Source organism: Phyllopteryx taeniolatus, chromosome 9 (assembly GCF_024500385.1).
Source record: "Phyllopteryx taeniolatus isolate TA_2022b chromosome 9, UOR_Ptae_1.2, whole genome shotgun sequence".
Lineage (NCBI taxonomy): Eukaryota > Metazoa > Chordata > Actinopteri > Syngnathiformes > Syngnathidae > Phyllopteryx > Phyllopteryx taeniolatus.
In genome coordinates this window covers 14,081,645-14,099,309 of record NC_084510.1, presented here as the reverse complement: position 1 = coordinate 14,099,309, position 17,665 = coordinate 14,081,645, and the positions used below count along the sequence as shown (strand labels likewise).

The following is a 17,665-nucleotide window of genomic DNA, read 5'->3' as shown; positions in this document are numbered from 1 at the left end:
TAAGAAAATATGCAAAATATATGTGTATATAAATGATATTTCATTAATTTCATTGTCCATAGTTTTGTACTTCTCAAATGCCAGAAAAGTTGTAATGTCCATTTTTGGTTTAATGGTTCTCATTACAATTTTCTGTTTTGCCATCAATGTTATTCTTGTATGCCTCTGTGGCATCACACACAAAAAAGGAACATGCATCGATTAGATGCTACCTGATATAGTCTCAGAATATTATCTGACATCTCACTTGATGCCATTGCTAATGCTAATGACAGTTTGACTGTAGAGGCAGAAAATTGTGCTTAAATTCAATATTATACCACTTTTGGGGTCATTGGACTTCAGTGGTTTCACTTTAATTGCATTCAGAGGTGGGTAGAGTAGCCAAAAAATTTATTCAAGTGAGAGTAATTTTACTTTTAGAATAATATGACTCAAGTAAAAGTAAAAAGTTGCCCTCCAAATAATTATTTGAGAAAGAGTAAGTATATATTCAGTGAAAAAAACTATTCAAGTGCTGAGTAACTGGAGACTAACTTCAGATTATTATTTTTTTAACCACAGCATGAACCGTCAAATAGACAAAAATCTAAAATGGGAATGTGCAAATTCAAATATTGCCAAACAATACCACATTAACTTAAACAATAATAAATAAAAACAATTCAAATAACAAATTAAGCCACAAGGAATGGTCTTGAATAAACTTGTTGTTTATTTTTTGTTACCAACACCCTGATGAAGGCCCACTTTTTTAAATGTCTGAGTCCTAAAAAAAACATAAAGGCTGTTATCCTACTGGAGTGCCTGGATCTGGAATTTTTTTCCAACCTCTTTTTTCCATTATGCTGTTCTTTTTCGTAGTCGAGAAGGTAAACACAGATTGAATGCTAAAGCCAGGGGTGTTGTGCCTCTTCTGACTGTGAGTCGAATGTTGTTGTTTCCGCCATGTTTCATGTAAATTAGTCACTTTCAAAACTTTGCTTCTGTGTGGTTACTGTGCAGTCATGTGGTTCCGTTTGATTGGTAAAATGGAGTTAAACGTCACTAGTGATTACATTGGACTGGCGCTGGAGGCACAAGTCTCTCTGACAAATCAAAACAAATGTATTGCACAAGGTATAATAGGTAGTAGGGCTGCACAATTAATCAAATTTTAACCGTGATCACGATTTTGGCTGCTACGATTAAATTAACCTAATCGTCAGTGATTTTTACATTTAAAATGTGGGCTCTGCTGCATATGAAGCACTTTCTCAACCAGTAGTCGCCAACCACCAGTAGGCGAACGCATGGTTAAGGCTTCATTAAGCTGCCTAAATAACATGCTAGCCTACGATAAAACCCTCTGTCGTTTACATTATTTTTGTTTTGACTTTCTGCTACTAGAGTATCCTGTAGTTTCTTTTCCTCCATTTAGTACACCAAGAGGTGGCGCCCACACTGCCCGCTCGCCGCGGACTGCTTAGAAGCCCGATGGACCTTCGATAGCCTTGCCCAGCAAAGCACAGGGTTCCTGAACCGTGGAGAGCAGAGCCGGCGGTGCGACGTGCGTTCTGAGTGTAACCAATGTGCCCTGCAATGGACTAGGTGGAACACAGCAATGTAAATGATGGTATTTGTGTTGCCTTTGGGGAAAAAAAAAATCTTTTTTAAGGCTAATACTAGCGGTTTGCTTACCAAGGGTATAAGTACATGGCTGTCATATTATTATTAGGACCTAATGGTGGTTTCTGCAAAGAGTGAATTTTGTTCATAAAGCAACTTGATCCGGTGCAAAGTAGCACATTGCAATGCTCGTTTGAGGCATCCACCGTTTTCTAGAACCTAATAATGTTCAACACAATATACAGGTATTGAATCATTTTCCATGGCAGTTGAAGCGTTTGTGTTTTGTGTTTGCTCCGCAAATGGAAAAGGAAAACAAGATACTAGTGCGCCGATGACTGGCAAGACCCGAAATGCTCCACGGGGCTTGTGCATGCATTCACACAAGCTAGATTCACATTAGCATTCACGAGGCTAGCGTCGTTCGAGCTGAGTGATCGACTCGAGTTGTCCGTCTGTTTGGGTGGTCGCCGTCTGGGCTAACTGTCCTGGAGAGTCAGGTTCGCTCCGTGTGGTATTCTCGAGAATCAGTCTTGTATGTATTTTGTTTTCACCCTCATTTTACGTGGTGCTCCTTGGTGTTTACAGTCTGAACTGTCTCAGAACAACAACAATGGTTAAATGGTAGGCATACATTATGTGAATGTTAATTGAACCACTTATATTTATTTTAATTATTTTCACCAGTGTTTCCCCTACATATGCTTTACGTAGGCGGTGACAGCCACTCAAGAAGATGAAACTAGAATTTAAAAAAAACATGCGTGCTCATACTGTACAGACACAGGAAAAGCCTCACAGTTCTGCACTGTGATTAGACAGGCTAGCTAGCGTCACTAGTCAGCAGGTTATTACGCCCAGTAATGCATACAAAATTGCAGTGCACCGGCCAGCTTCGCGACTCTACACCATGATTAGCCAGGATAGCTAGCTAGCTAGGGTCAATGAAGATGTACCTAAAGCCTGGGATCATCTTGGCAAACCCGATGACCTTCTGAATACTGTAGGAGACCAGGTCGGCCAAATGGGGCAGCATGGAGAAGCTGGACGCTTCCTCTTCACTGGAGTCAGGGCTGCTGCCCTGCTCTTTGTACATCATCATCAAGTTGTTTAAGTTAATTTTGGTGTCGACTGATTCTGCAGCAAGAGGGGGGGGGGGTTGGGGGAGACAATAACAAAAATATTCTATTAATACAAATACTTCAAGGTGAGTGAATAGATGGCAGAACATGAGTAACTGCAAGGAGAAAGTGGATGACGGCCTTGAAAACCTGCAAAGCCCTTCAAGATCACTGGGGTTATTTTCAGTCGTTTGCTGGCGTTGCGTGTAGGCCATGTCACCATGCCTCTCACTGTGTGCACTGCATTAGTGACAGATCCATTAATGAACTCATGTTTACAAGCAGGCGTTACGTGTCTGCAGGGTACAAAGCCTTCGAAGAATTTCCTCTGCATTCTCAGTAAAGCAGTACAAACAAATTATATAAACCAATGAAGTAAAAGAAAGACAGCTGGCTTAAGTCAATTATAAATATTACTCTTTTCGAAACAGATTCTGTAATTATAAACGAGGTTTCACATTTTTCTTGTTGGTTCTTGCGAGGGGATTTATGGGACCTTTTAATATAAAATTTGCTTCTTAAAGGCAACTGTGCTAGAAGGTCTATTTGAATTATTTCACCCAGCAGCCAATGTTAATCTTGAGGGACATTTGGTAGCGCAAGCCTCTCACCCGGAGAGTGACTGAAGGAATCGGAGGAGGCGTCCGACAGAGAGTGGAGGGAAGCAGCTCTGCTGGCACTCCGTGTAACTGGCCCCTCGCGCACCGGAGGCTAAACGTGAAGAGAAAGAACATGGCAGAGTATTACTGATTTGTTTACAGAGGAACTAAGTACTTTTTGTGAGAAACCCCAGAAGGATACTGTGACACTCCTCGTCAAGTCCATTGTAACATGAGAGTCCGATCTGTATTTCTATCACGGGTCTGTGGATGACACTAAAGCAGCGTTCATGTTGTCAACTCTGTTAACACTAGACATGATAACTACAAGTTCAGTTGTTAATATTACTTCGGCCTTGTTTGAGTGTTGCAGCATTAACAAGTATAGTTTTTGCCAATTTGCTACAGTGGACAAGGCATTACACTAGGAAGACTTTGGCGAGGTGATGGATTGGCCGTCTCATAACACAAAAGTTGCTGGTTTGAGTGTCTTGTGTCCATTAATTGCTCAGCACAATCGATTTGTTTGGATTTTGAATGAAATGTTCTCATAATGGAAATACAAACCATCCATTGCAGAGCATGGCCTTTCTATTTTAGTAACATTTTTGACTGTCATACAAGCGTAAAAAAGAAGTTACCATCGTTAGTAGGACAAAATTAACTTTGATGACAAGTGACAGCGACATATAGTGGTACCTCAACTTTGACGCAAGTTTTTCGAGATATGAGCCGTTGTGTGACCAATTCTTTTGTTTTTTTTTGAGTTGGAGCAAAACATTTAAGCTACGAGCGCTGGATGGCAGCAACAAATTTTGCAACATGTAGCAGTCTGGCAGCTAGTCAACAATCTGTTTATTGCCACTCTCAGTTGAAGTTTACTGGACAACTAAACAAACAACAGAGACAATTACACATAGTTGATTTAACCAAACAGCACATAACGGCTGATGAAAATATGTTACCTTAATGCTAACAATGCAAAATGCCAAAGAAGGGCTAATGAAACTAGCATCAATGTGAGGTTATTATAACCCTTTCAGCATTGGATATTTGATCACAAACGGTGCAGCAATACATGTAGACAAACAATACCGACAGGATTATACTACTACTACTGCTGCTACTACTACTACTAACTAACATTACTGCATCTTATTAAGCACCTTTTTCATGTATACAGTGGAACCTCTATATAACGGATTAATAGGGGCGGGGGGTTCTGTATTCTTCTGAGCACCACCATGCCGCTCTCTCTCTGCGCAGTGCTCCATGCACAATAGAAAATAGATATAACCATCATCACCAGGGCCGCCACGTCAATGCGCCAAATTCAACATGGCCACCGCAAAGGCACAGGAGGCATGTCTTATGGAATTGGATCTAGTCATAATGTATATCTGTGACCCGGAAATACGTCATTCCCATTGTCTGCCTGCATTGAGCCATAGCGCCAGTAAACAACAGCAACCAATTCTGGAACTAACAGACTTTGTCAACGGCAGTTTAAGTGGGCAAATGGAAACTTTTTTGGACACATTGTTCAGTCCCGACGGTCCGTTTTAGCCGACAACCATTATATTGACCACTACCCCCTGCTGTCCAAAATGGGAAGACCAGAAGGAGCTACATAACGAAGGCATGAAATCATGATGGACAAGCTCTTTAATTCTTTACATTCTATTACGATATTATTCTATGTTTTTGTTAAGTACAATACTGTAGAGTAGACTTTACACTGATCTGATCGGCTTGATCGGTATCAGCCGATAATTAGCATTTTATGCTGGTCGGCTGATCGGTTTTAATGTCATAATTTGCCAATCCGCAAAAGACATTTACTCCGCGTTTCCTAGCTAGTTTATTTTTAGCTTTGTCGCGTGTCTTTTGACAGTAGTACTGTAAATATCTGACCACCAATAAAGTTATTTTAAAAAACAAACAGTGGGACAGACAGCACGTCTGAGACAGTCAACACGTAATGCGTGGATCAGACGACAAGACAAATTTGGTCTTTCACGATTGACTACTGCAATAAAATCTTGTATTCCGATACCACCACATCCAGTCTTTTACGATCACTGGGCTTGATCTTGTCAACTCAAACGCGTCCAGATACACTCTGGCTACCATGGCCACGACAACAACAATGGATCGCGCCATGTGTATTATTAGAACAAAAGGGGGAAAAATGTGAGCTGATGGTCGACGGTGCCCAAGAGAGGACTTTAATTCAAGTCGGATTGCTTACGGTATGCCCACGTACTTTTAATACGGTACGGTTCGCAAGCAGGCAAAAAAAAATTATGTAGCCTAGCAAGCTAGTGCTAGCACTAACGGGTGTACGTAAACATTCCACCGTTCTGTCGAATCATGCTCTAAAGTTTTGGTGTGTGTGAAGTAATTGAATTACAATAAAGTCATTTAATTACAGTAAATTAGCACCCATTATTTCTGTCATGATGTAATGTTGGTTTGAGCTGACTGATAGAATACATGACGAGAATAGAGAATACTTTGGAAGATACTCAGTATACAGTACACAAGTATATACAGTAAATGAACAAGTCATTTAAATAGACAGATTGCTCCATCTTGTGATAAGATCGGTGATCAGTTATCGTTTTTTTAAACTCGGTGATCGGCCCAAAAAATCCTGATCGTGTAAAGCCTACTGTAGAGTGGTATTTTTCTTATTAAAAACAAGTTACAATGCTTTTGTTTTGTTGGTGCTTTACGGGGGGCTGGTACAGATTAATGGCATTTCCATTCATTTCAATTGGGAAAGTGTTTTGAGTGTGCTCATGGAACGACCAGGAACAAGCACTAATTTCACCACAGCACATTACTTGGTATCAAGGAAATTTACTCCTCTTTGACTGGTACTGTTCTGTGGTGGCATTTGTGATGTAGTGTCACAAAAAACATTTTTTTCTTTTTTGTATGACTTTACTGCATGTTTAGTCCAATTTTGAGTTGTTTGACGTGTAAAAAGGTTCCCCTATATAAGGGGTCCACAGTTTACAACAGTCACGACATACAAGGTGCCAAGGCATACTGATTTTTCAACTGTTAGCATAGGGTGGTGAATTTTTGTACTTTTGTATAAATTCTGGTTACGCCGCTGCTGTGGGAATAGAACTGAACCGTGAACCAAGGACCCCCTATATTTAGTTTGCTGCATGGTGTTGGTGGTCTCACAAAAAAGTTACCCGGTTATTGTTTGATGGCAGTTTGAGACACAAACCCTGAAGCGGCAGAAGTCCGAGTAGGAGTCGTCGAATGTTTTGTGGTGCGCCTCCACCAGTGTGGTGATGACTTGACTCTGTTCGTCGGTGAGCCGAGGTCGCCGTGCCTCCCTCTCCGCTTCGCGTTGGGCCTCCTCGTCCTTTCGCCGTTGAATGAGGTCCTTCTTCCTCTGCACTTCCTCATCTGTCAGGATGACTGTAGCGGGCGGGGGAGAGTACGAAGAAACAAAGTCAGTCATTTATACGTTGTTGCTTTTTGGTTTTTTTTTAACCTCAGGGAGACAGTTAACAGTTAACCAATCTATCGGAAGATGGTCATCATGTATTTGCATGATGTATTTTGCATTGTGATGACAGCTATGTCAATATAGCGTTGGGCGTGGGTATTGTTGTTCTCTGGAGGAAGAGAATGGGAGGGGACCGGTCTACATGGATACCCCCGCTGCACTGAACAACTGAGAACATTGTCTTTGTTCTGTGGGCTCCTTGTTGTTTCAGCCACTGAATTAGTTCACAGAGAGCCAGAGAGAGCCAGAGCCAGCGAGCAGGCTGTCAATAACATGCTGCTGTTTTTTCAAACACAACACAACAGAGGTGCAGGCCTAAGGTTCCCGTTCACATGCAAAATCACAGTTATAATTGCCACTACTCTGGTGGAATTTGGCGCTAATGAACGTATCTGCAACTGAGAGGTTTTTGGATAAAGGTGGCATGTGGACTACATGCAGATACGAGGAAACAACATTCTATTTACACACTATTTAAACACTACAAATAAAACAGAGGGAAAGAAGAGGCCTCAGTAGATCATATTGAAAAGCAGGTGTTTGAACTTCAGCTGGAGAATAATGGGTCTTTACAATACAGTCTGACTTCACCAGTTCAAACATGTCAACACTCTATTAGGGGCAAAAACCCAGTGATACTTGACCCTAGTCCAAATATTAGGTAATATTTGAAAAAGCCACTTTATCCCAAACAGCTTATAGTACACATTGATATTGAGGAGAGTAGTAGTACAGTAAACAATACTTTCTAATCACCTGGGGCCTCATGTACAAAGACTTGCGTGGATTTCCTACTGAAACATGGCATACGCTCAAATCCAGAAAACGTCGGACGCACAAAAATATTTCAGATGTATGAATTTGTGTGCACGCATGAATCCAAGCACATTTCCTTCGTACATCCCAATAATGTAGAATTGAGCGCACATGCTGGGGTAACCGACCCCTCGCTGTCCACGCCCACATTTAAATATGCTAATCATATTTAAATAAACCCTGAACCTGAGATCCCGATCTCTGCATGATCAGAAAAAAATGAAAATGAGCAAGGTAATGAAGAAAAATACTTTTTCTGACTGTGAAGTTGCTCAATGAAGTGGAGGTACGCAAGAAAATCCTCTTTTGGCACGCTGTCCTCCGGCGTTAACAACAAGCGAAAGAGGAGCGAATGGGACAGAGTGTGCGCGGCTGTCAATGCTGTGGAGTCAGAACAGCGCGCACACTGAAATGAAAAAGAAGTGGTCAGACATTAAGGTGGATGTGAAGCAGAAGACAGCTGCCCACTGCCAGTGTGGCCAAAACAGGCGGAAGAACCGGCGCGCAGGGCCTCATCCCATTCGAGGAGAGAGTCGCTGCAATCATGGGTGACACTACTCTCACATGTGGCTGACTCTGATTACCCCCCAAGATAAATACCACTGTATTTTTATAACTCACAACAAATGTGTTCATACAGTAACCTACACTCAGCCCTGTGAGAGAAAGGTTTGTGCGTAAATGTTGTATGTATGTATGGTATTTGTAATAAATCTTTTGAATTCAAATAGAAGCACGTCAGCATATCAAAGAGGAGATCAAAAATTTTGACTCCTGTTTGATTACTCAATTCATTATTTTAATACACAGGAGAGGACACGCAGTCGCAACCACGTGCTACATGTTCAGGGGATTCATCCACCGTCCCCGGTGTCTCTAGTGGCACAGACGCGGAGGATTCCCCCAGCATCCCTCACTGAGAAAAAAAGAGTCCTTTGAATTTACTTAATTTGAACATGTACATTGGTTGTACATGATTAAAATGACAATTTACCCCTCTTCTCCTAAAAAAAAAAAGTCATTTGAACAGATTTTAATCATGTGCAATCGATGTAGATGTTCAAACTAAATTCAAAGGACTCTTTTTTTCAGTGATGGCATCACTGGTGTCACAGATGCGGAGGATTCATCCCCTGTTCCTGGCATCTCCTCCAGCATCCCCAGCGTCTCCGACGCAATTACACTCCAACAACCGGCCACTGCTGCCGGCCCAACTGGTCGTGTCCTCACCTGTGCTGTTCTGGGGTCACAAGAGGAGATTGTGAGGGCAATAGGCAGCATAAATGATCGCGTTGATCAATTTATAGGCGTCCTCACAAATAACAGTGATTCATTTAATAAACTGGTTAACAAGTGAACTCTGAGTCCTTGCTTCTTTTACATTCTTGAAATCAAATGTTGTGGGGCATTAATTGTTCATCAGTGCATGTTCATGTCATGATGTGCAGATTTATTATAATAGTTTCCCAGCATCACCTCGAAGTGTCGCCGAAGCTGCAGAAACGTGCGTACGCCAGCCATCAAGTGGCCGTGAAGCACCGCACATTTCCACGGTCATTTCACTCTTGATACATCTGAACTTTGCCGTGAAAAAGAACATACGCCACGTTTATTTGCGTACGCACCTTTTGTACACGAGGCCCCAGGTTACCATTTTTTTTAGACAGAATTCTGACGTATTCCAACAATATGTATGGTTGATTTTCCACACTGAATTAGAAGGACAAATTAAATAGCTCTTAATTGATCTACTATTTATGTTAAAGTTTGTTAAAAGTGCTATCTTTTTCAAGATAAAAAATGACACACATGCTCACCCACTTGATGCATTTGCAAAACCTGCTTTGAATAATTTGATTCCGACCTGAATGAATGAATCCTGTTACAGTTACAATGCATGCAACGGGCTTTCATTTCATACTGGAATGACCAGAAAGACTATAAATATTGCCCAAACTTTGTGCTGGCTGAATTGCAAATGTTGGTCCAAGTAATCTAATAATAGGCCCGGGAAGGGTGCGCACCTATTGAGGACCACTGCTCTAGAAGAGGGTATCTGTCTGTATCTTTTGTCTAAGCTATATGGATGTCTCGGTTTTATTGAGGACTACAGAGTTGATCCATACTGTATAACTAAATATTGGGCGATACTGACAGTATTAGATGGCACAAGCTTTTCATCCTAATTTAAACTGGGGCCATGCTGCAAAACGCCCATGCACAATAACCAGTGTAAACATTTACAGTAGTATGGCGTATAGGATAACACAATAGCCTGCAACTATCTGGGTCAGCAGTCATACTTACACTCTTTCATCATGCCAATGTCCACACAGCGTTTGAGCCGGCATGCCTGGCAGTGGCGCCTGTTGTCCTTGGTGATGGTGCAACTGCCGTTAAAGGGACACGTGAAGGAGGCCTTCCGCTTCATACTGCGCCTAAATCGAGCGAAAACGTTTCAGTCTTTTATTACAGCTTATGCAACAAACAGCTGTTGGATGGCATATGTTTTTATGTGAGCCAGGAATTCATGTAATTGTTATATTAAGAAACATGAAATACAAAATGTACTTGTTCAAACTTGTAAACTGAAGAATTTAACAGGCAAGGAGAACATTTGACAATAATAATCAGTTTGACTTTTAAATTCTAAATGGAACAAATGGATAGACGGATCACAAGATATCTACAAATGGCTGTCAAGTCTTGCCAGAGGGTGCAAAGTGCCATATAGTGTCAGAGGAGGACTTGTGTTAGTGGGTGCATGTATGAATCAGGACACAGATGTTGTACTAGAAACACATGACACACACGTAGTCTAAGTTCAAGTGGAGGCCAGTTGAGAGAAGAGGAAGGAGACTGCCTAAAACATCCATCTAGGCCATCTTTCCAGCACACACAAACAAACACATGGTTGAAAATACTGTATATCCATAATAAAAATGGGAAATATTGTATTTACTGTACTTGGAATTCCAGGAACACTAACAGCAATAAGATCTACCTGCTGCTGGGTATTAGTGTGTACACAGGGTGTGCACGAATGCTGTTTTGAATGTTCTTATGTAACTGGTGTGTGTGTGTGTTTGTGTGTGCGTGCGCGAGTGTGTACGAGTAGGGGGTTGCGTTACATAGGAAGGACCTGTGCATGCATACTAATGCGTATGTGAAGCAATTTGGGTTTTTCAGCAGGATGGTAGAAGCTGTTGTACAAAGCACCCACTAAGCGCGTGTACATAACTATGTGGACCACGTGCATCTGCTTACGTCAGCTCATTGGCATGTTTGCAACGTCACCAGCCATTGGTGCATGCATTTGTCTACCTGAAAAAACCCTTGCAGCCCTCGCAGGTCATGGCGTTGAAGTGAAAGCCGGTGGCTTTGTCACCACACACGCCGCAGATTCGAGGCACATTCCTGTCGAACTCATCAGGGGCCAGGGTGGATGTACTCACGACAGTGGGCTCCATTACTGAACACAGAGGGAGAGAGCAGATGGAGAATGTGAAATGTGGGGGGAAAAAAAGAAAAGAAAGTTGTAACCGGTTGTCGGATATTTCTATTTATGCTACAAAAGGATGTGCTAACGGGGAGGTAAAATTTTGAAAAGATAGCCAACGTTACGAGAATAAAGGTGTAATTTTGTGAGGGTCAAAATTCTCACAAATATAAATGCAACATTCTAGTATATCTCTAAATAACCTTTTGCACACTATATACAGAAAATTGCTCATACTGATGATTGTGTTAATGGGCCAAAACATTGAGTTTCTTATGTTTGTGAAACACACATAATCGGGTTTCATCTGGTGTCTGTTTTCATACTAAAGACAGACACAAATTCCTGTCACGTTTCTTCCTGCGAGCCAGATGATGTCCCTTCCAGAAGGAGAGACAAGTTTTTAGTTTGTCTTTTGTGAGCTGAACTCAGTGTTTATGTCTACTGGAAAGGATTCAAAGCAATTCACAACAAGTGGAAAAAATTCCCGTCCGACTCCAAGAATGTGTGCTATATTTTTTTGCCCTCAGCGCTTGGGTAGGCATCTATTTCAGTAAATGGCCTCGTGAAGGGGACAAAAAGGCATGTCACCACAAGTCCAGCGTCCTGATAAACAAATACGCAGTGTCCTTTCCACAAAGCTTCTTTCTTACTATTTTCTTTGCTTCCACTGCGGAGTGAAAGTGGGCCAGATGGCGGGAGGAAATGGCGAGTAAAGGGAAAGGAGTGTAACAAAACCAGATACAAACCTCAACAAAGTCACAAATCAACCACAGAAGGGGTAAGCGCCTACATGAATAATTCAAAATGTTTGGACCGATCGGTCCATTATCGAATAATGTTCTTTCAACTTGTGAATATCAACAGAACACATTTTGAAGTTTCATCTTGTGCCACACCCATGCCGACAACATTTCGATCAAAGCTTAAAAATACGGACTCAATGCTTGCATACATAGATTGCCTTGCTGCTCCAGGCATCACGTGGCTCAAAACTGTGCAGCAAGTTGCTGTTGTAGATCACAGCATCACAAGCTTAAACATATCAAGAATATTGGTAGTGCAGTGAGTGAGAAAGGCTGTACACAACTTGACATTGCATCAACTACAAGCAAATATTTGTCAGGGGAATGAGCAAAAACACCCAACAGAACTAGAATGACAATAAACTATTGACAGATTGTTGATGGAAAAAGCCTGTTTGGCCTTCTGAAAACATGAGCTCAGGCCAGTTAATGGGGAGGAAACACAAATCTGACTTTCTAATTAGACAGGAACGGCTTAATATGTTGAACGTAACAAAATCAGTTCATACTGGCAGGGTGGTGTACTCCTCTTATTTTACACACTTCTCTAAACTTATGTTTTTCTCCCAGCCAACCTTCACTCACTAGTTTTAAGAACAAAGGTCAACTGAAGTAGTAACACAATCGTCCACGTTGCAGAGATTTTAAGGTCATCTTTTCACAGTGGGATACATGTCACATAAGACTTGATAAACAAACCTACGACTAGATAACAGTGTTATAGCAAGGTTTATCCAAGACCATGTAAGGATTGGTAATGGAGCCATTACTTCAACAAGGACACTGGCGTTGCACTATTTACACTAGCAACAGTTGTGCTGATAAATAACGCACTCGTCGGCCTGTGGTTGAAACGAGGATATAAGCCATCCATCCATCCATCCATTTTCTGTAACGCTTATCCTCATTAGGGTCGCGGGCGTGTTGGAGCCTATCCCAGCTATCTTCGGGAGAGAGGCGGGGTACGAGGGATAAGCATTTGATTAAATTATCATAATTGGCTGTGTCAAAAAAAAAATAAGAATCAAATTATCTGTATTTTTCAAAAACATTTTCATGGGGATGTTCTCATACTTCAGGTCTTCAAGGATATACAGTCCCCTTCAAAAGTATTGGAACGGCAAGGTCAATTCCTTTGTTTTTGTTGTATACTGAAGACATTTGGGTTTCAGATCAAAAGATGAATATGAGACAAAAGTTCAGAATTCATGGTATTTACATCAAGATATGTTAAACAACTCAGGACAGAGCACCGTTTGTTTGAAGCCACCCACTTTTCAAGTGCGCAAAAGTATTAGAAAAGACATCATTAAATTAACTTAAAGTGAAGAACATTTAATATTTGGTGGGATAACCCTTACTTGCAATAACTGCATCAAGCCTGCGACTAATTGACTTCATCAGACTGTTGCATTCTTCATTTGAAATGCTTTTCCAGGCCATTACTGCAGCCTCTTTCAGTTTGTTTCTGGGGGTTTCTCCCTTCTGTCTCCTCTTGAGGAGGTAAAATGCATGCTCGATTGGGTTTAGGTCGGGTGATTGACTTGGCCAGTCTAAGACCTTCCACTTTTTCCCCCTGATGAGGTCCTTTGTTGTGTTGGCAGTGTGTTTTGGGTCACTGTCTTGTTGCATGATGAAGCTTCTCCCAATTATTTTGGATGCATTTTTCTGAAAAAAATGCCAGACAAAATTGTTTTGCTGACTTCAGAATTCATTCAATTACATCATCAATAAAGACTAGTGAGCCCGTTCCAGAAGCAGCCATGCAAGCCCAAGCCATGACATTACCTCCAACAGGCTTCACAGATGAGCTTGTGTGTTTTGGATCATAAGCAGATCCTTTCTTTCTCCATACTTTGGCCCTCCATCACTTTGGTAGAGGTTAATCTTGGTCTCATCAGTCCATGAAACTTTGTTCCAAACATTTGTGGCTCATCTATGTACTTCCAATAAGGCCTTCCAATTCTTTTTGCTGATGAGTGGTTTGCATCTTGTGGTATGGCCTGTATATTTCTTCTCTCGAAGTCTTCTTCAAACAGTGGATTCTGATACCTTCACCCCTGCCCTGTGGAGGTTGGCAGTGATGTGACTATTGTCTTTGGGTGTTTCTTCACAGATCTCACAATGTTTCTGTCATCAACTGCTGTAGATACCCTTGGCCGACCTGCTCGATGTCTGTTGCTCAGTAAACCAGTAGTTTCTTTCTTTTTCAGGACATTCCAAATTGTTGTATTGGCTATGCCCAATGTTTGGGCAATAGTTCTGATCGATTTTCCCTCTTCTCTCAGCTTCAAAATGGTTTGCTTTTCTCCCATAGACATCTCTCTGGTCTTCATGTTTGCTTAACAGCAAATGCAGTTTTCACAGGTGAAACCCAAAGCCAAAAACACGCACTATCTAATGTGTAAGCAACCAATCTAAAAGGCAACACATGAGTAAAACCAATCAGTCATATGTTCCAATACTTGTGGTCACTTGAAAAGTTGGTATCTTCAAACAAATGTGCTGAGTTGTTTCACACATCAAGATGTAAATACCACAAAATAAAAGCTGGAACTGAACTTTTGTCTCATAGTGATATTTTGATCTGAAACCCAAATGTCTTCAGTATACAACAAAAACAAAGGAATTGACCTTGCCATTCCCATACTTTTGGAGGAGACTGTAGGTCAAATAACTCTCCACAGCGACATCCGGTAGATGTTTTTTAGATCCCAAACCTTTTAAGATCTAACCAACAGCTCCTCTGCTGGTTGCAGCCGAGTAGTGCCGTCCATTTTGCCTCAGTTACTTTAAGACTCCATGGACCAGAAATGTTCACACAATTGACAGAATTCTTTACAATCAATGAATGGAACACTCTGCCCATCCATCAACATCAACAAAAGTGGCAGCTTTGCAGGACAACAAGCTGTTGAATTTACCCTTCGAAACATTAAAATATTGGCCAATAAATGCAAAACGTGTTGTTTCACAACACCACAGGGATACAGTGCTTCAAACAAGACATGCATCTTATACACTGTCCTCCTATACTGAAATAGTTCATCTCCCTACATAATAAATATAATCACGTGCTAGTCATCCACTCTCAGCAGGCATGCTCATTCACCTTCCAACATCAATGACTAATGAGTGAAATCCACCCTGTGGTTCCATTGAGCTTTGACAGGCCATTACATTCAATGCACAGTTGTGTTGAGAGTGGGCTCTAAATAATTAATCAGGTTATTAGACCAGATCTGTACTCATGCCAGTTTCAGGCACGCAATACAATGAACAGCTTGGCAACTTACCACTCTTGAATAATATGCATTGTGTTTCTGACTATCGGCAGTATCAATCACACTTGTCGGTTTTTGAATAAGTAAGATGCTCACAGTGCGATTTGTTTGTGTGCTTTTTGGAAGCTTCCATGCACCTTAATGAATGAAATATTTGTATACACTGTACTGTGTGCATTTGTTTGTGGGTTGTACACAGGTAATTTTATCAAATACCCAGTAAACTGTCAAGTAGTTCAAGTAGTGCACTGCAGCAGAACTGATTCTCCCACAAGAACTCTTGCTGTAATTGAAACAACTTGAGATATAAGAATTGTTTAAGTCTACTGTGATGGAAACACAAAAACTGGTTTAAATAAATACAGATTACATCAACACAAAAGGTGTTAAGGTCTGATTAATTGTTAAAAACAAAAACAAGAAGTTTTTATAGGCTTTTATATGTAATTATATGGTGATAATTCATTTATATGGGTTCACAGTCATAACGGCCCTTCAAGGCAAGTCATAACTACAATCTGGCCCGTGACAAAAACAGGTTTGACAAAAACAGGTTTGACAACCCTGTTTTACGGATTTGATGTTTTATAATGTTTTGATAGTTTGGGCACTCTTGTAATCTTCTTGCACCCTTCCATACTGCATAACTGCTTCTATTAGCAGGTAAATTCAGATATCTCTTGTCTTTTTGCCCAGCTCTCTTTGCAGTCACATCAACAGTAAATGAAAAAGAACATGTAGAATAAGGAGTGACAGGCACAATGTTGATATAACGAGCCCCCTAAACCTCTCTTTATAGTTATAGGACAACATGCAGTAATAAAAAGGACAGAATTATATACTACATTAAGTGGAGAGCCACATAACTAATAGGTGTAATCTTACACCAGCTGAACATTTATGACTGCTAGTACCGGGGGTTCACGTCAAATACAGTGTCGTGAAAAGAAAAATTCTTATATTGTTGCAGTTTCCCCACTTTAATGTTTAAGATCATCAAACAAATGTAACTATCAGACAAATATAACCCAAGTGAACTAAAAATGATGTTTTTAAATGGTGATTTATTAAGCAAAACACAAACAAAAAAATAAATAAATTACAGAACAGTCGAGAAAGAAAGTAATTGACACCTGTCAGCCTGGAAAGGGTTACAAAAGCAATTTCTAAAGTTTTAGGATTCCAGCGAACCATAGGGAGACCCGTTATGCTCACATGGAGAACACTTGGAACAGTGGTGAACCTTCTCAGGAGTGGCCGGCCTACAAAGATTACCCTAAGAGAACTACAATGACTCATCCAGGAGGCCACAAAGGAACTCAGAACAACTTCTGAAGAACTGCAGGCTTCCCTTGCGTCAATTAATGTCAGTGTTCATGACACAACAATAAGGAAGAGAATGAAAAAATGGTATCAATGGCAGAGTTCCAAAGAGAAAACCACTGCTGACCAAAAAGAACATAAAGGCTCGTTTTAAGGCCTTTGGCAAAATATTATATGGACTGGCGAGATGAAAGTTGAGCTTTTTGGAAGGTGTGTGTCTCGTTTCATCTAGCGTAAATGTAGCACAGCATTTCAGAAAAAGAACATCCTACCAACAGGCAAACATGGTGGTGGTATTTGATGGTCTTGGGCTTCTTGCTTCTTCAGGACCTGGACAACTTGCTGTGATTGATGGAACCATGTATTCTGCTCTTTAACAGAAAATCCTGAAGGAGAATGTTCACCCAACAGTTTTATACCTCAAGTTGAAGCGCACTCGAGTTCTGCAGCAGGTTAATGATCCAAAACACACCAGGAAGTCAACTTCTGAATGGATTAAAAAAACTAAATTAAGGTTTTGGAGTGTCCTAGTCAAAGTCCGGACTTGAATCCAATTGAAATGCAGTGGCATGACCTTAGAAAGGCTGTTCATGCTTGAAAACCCTAAATTTTTGCTGAATTCAAAATTTTGTAAGTAAGAGTGGGCCAAAATATCTCCACAATGATGTGAAAGACTCATTGCCAGTTATAGAAAACAATTGATTTCAGTTGCTGCTGCTGAGGATGACCCAACCAGTTATTCGGTTTATGGGGAAGAGCAATGGAGTCGGGGTTATATTAAAAGAAGAGTTGGCTAAGAATGTCTTGGAGGTGAAAAGAGTATCAGATCGAGTGATGAGGCTGAAACTTGAAATTGAGGGTGTTATGTATAATGTGATTAGTGGCTATGCCCCACAGGTAGGATGTGACCCAAAGGTGAAAGAGAAATTCTGGAAGGAGCTAGACGAAGTAGTTCTGAGCATCCCAGACAGAGAGAGAGTCGTGATTGGTGCAGATTATAATGGACATGTAGGTGAAGGAAATTGGGGTGATGAAGAAGTGATGGGTAAGAACGGCATCAAGGAAAGGAACTTG

The 17,665-nt window shown here is 40.9% G+C and overlaps 1 protein-coding gene across 3 annotated transcripts in view; it reads right to left on the bottom strand.

Moving 5' to 3' along the window:
* LOC133483344 (vitamin D3 receptor B-like) overlaps positions 1-17,665 on the bottom strand; it is a 47,445-nt gene that overhangs the window by 15,990 nt on the left and 13,790 nt on the right. For 2 of the 3 annotated variants that reach the window (XM_061784438.1, XM_061784439.1), the window contains exons 3-7: positions 11,004-11,151; positions 9,987-10,117; positions 6,576-6,772; positions 3,341-3,440; positions 2,565-2,745 (exon numbers count right to left, since the gene is read on the bottom strand). In XM_061784438.1, the coding sequence (XP_061640422.1) occupies positions 2,565-2,745; positions 3,341-3,440; positions 6,576-6,772; positions 9,987-10,117; positions 11,004-11,149 (755 nt within the window). In that variant the 5' untranslated portion in view covers positions 11,150-11,151. The remainder of the gene's footprint in view (positions 1-2,564; positions 2,746-3,340; positions 3,441-6,575; positions 6,773-9,986; positions 10,118-11,003; positions 11,152-17,665) is intronic. The other variant, XM_061784440.1, reaches the window with a different exon arrangement.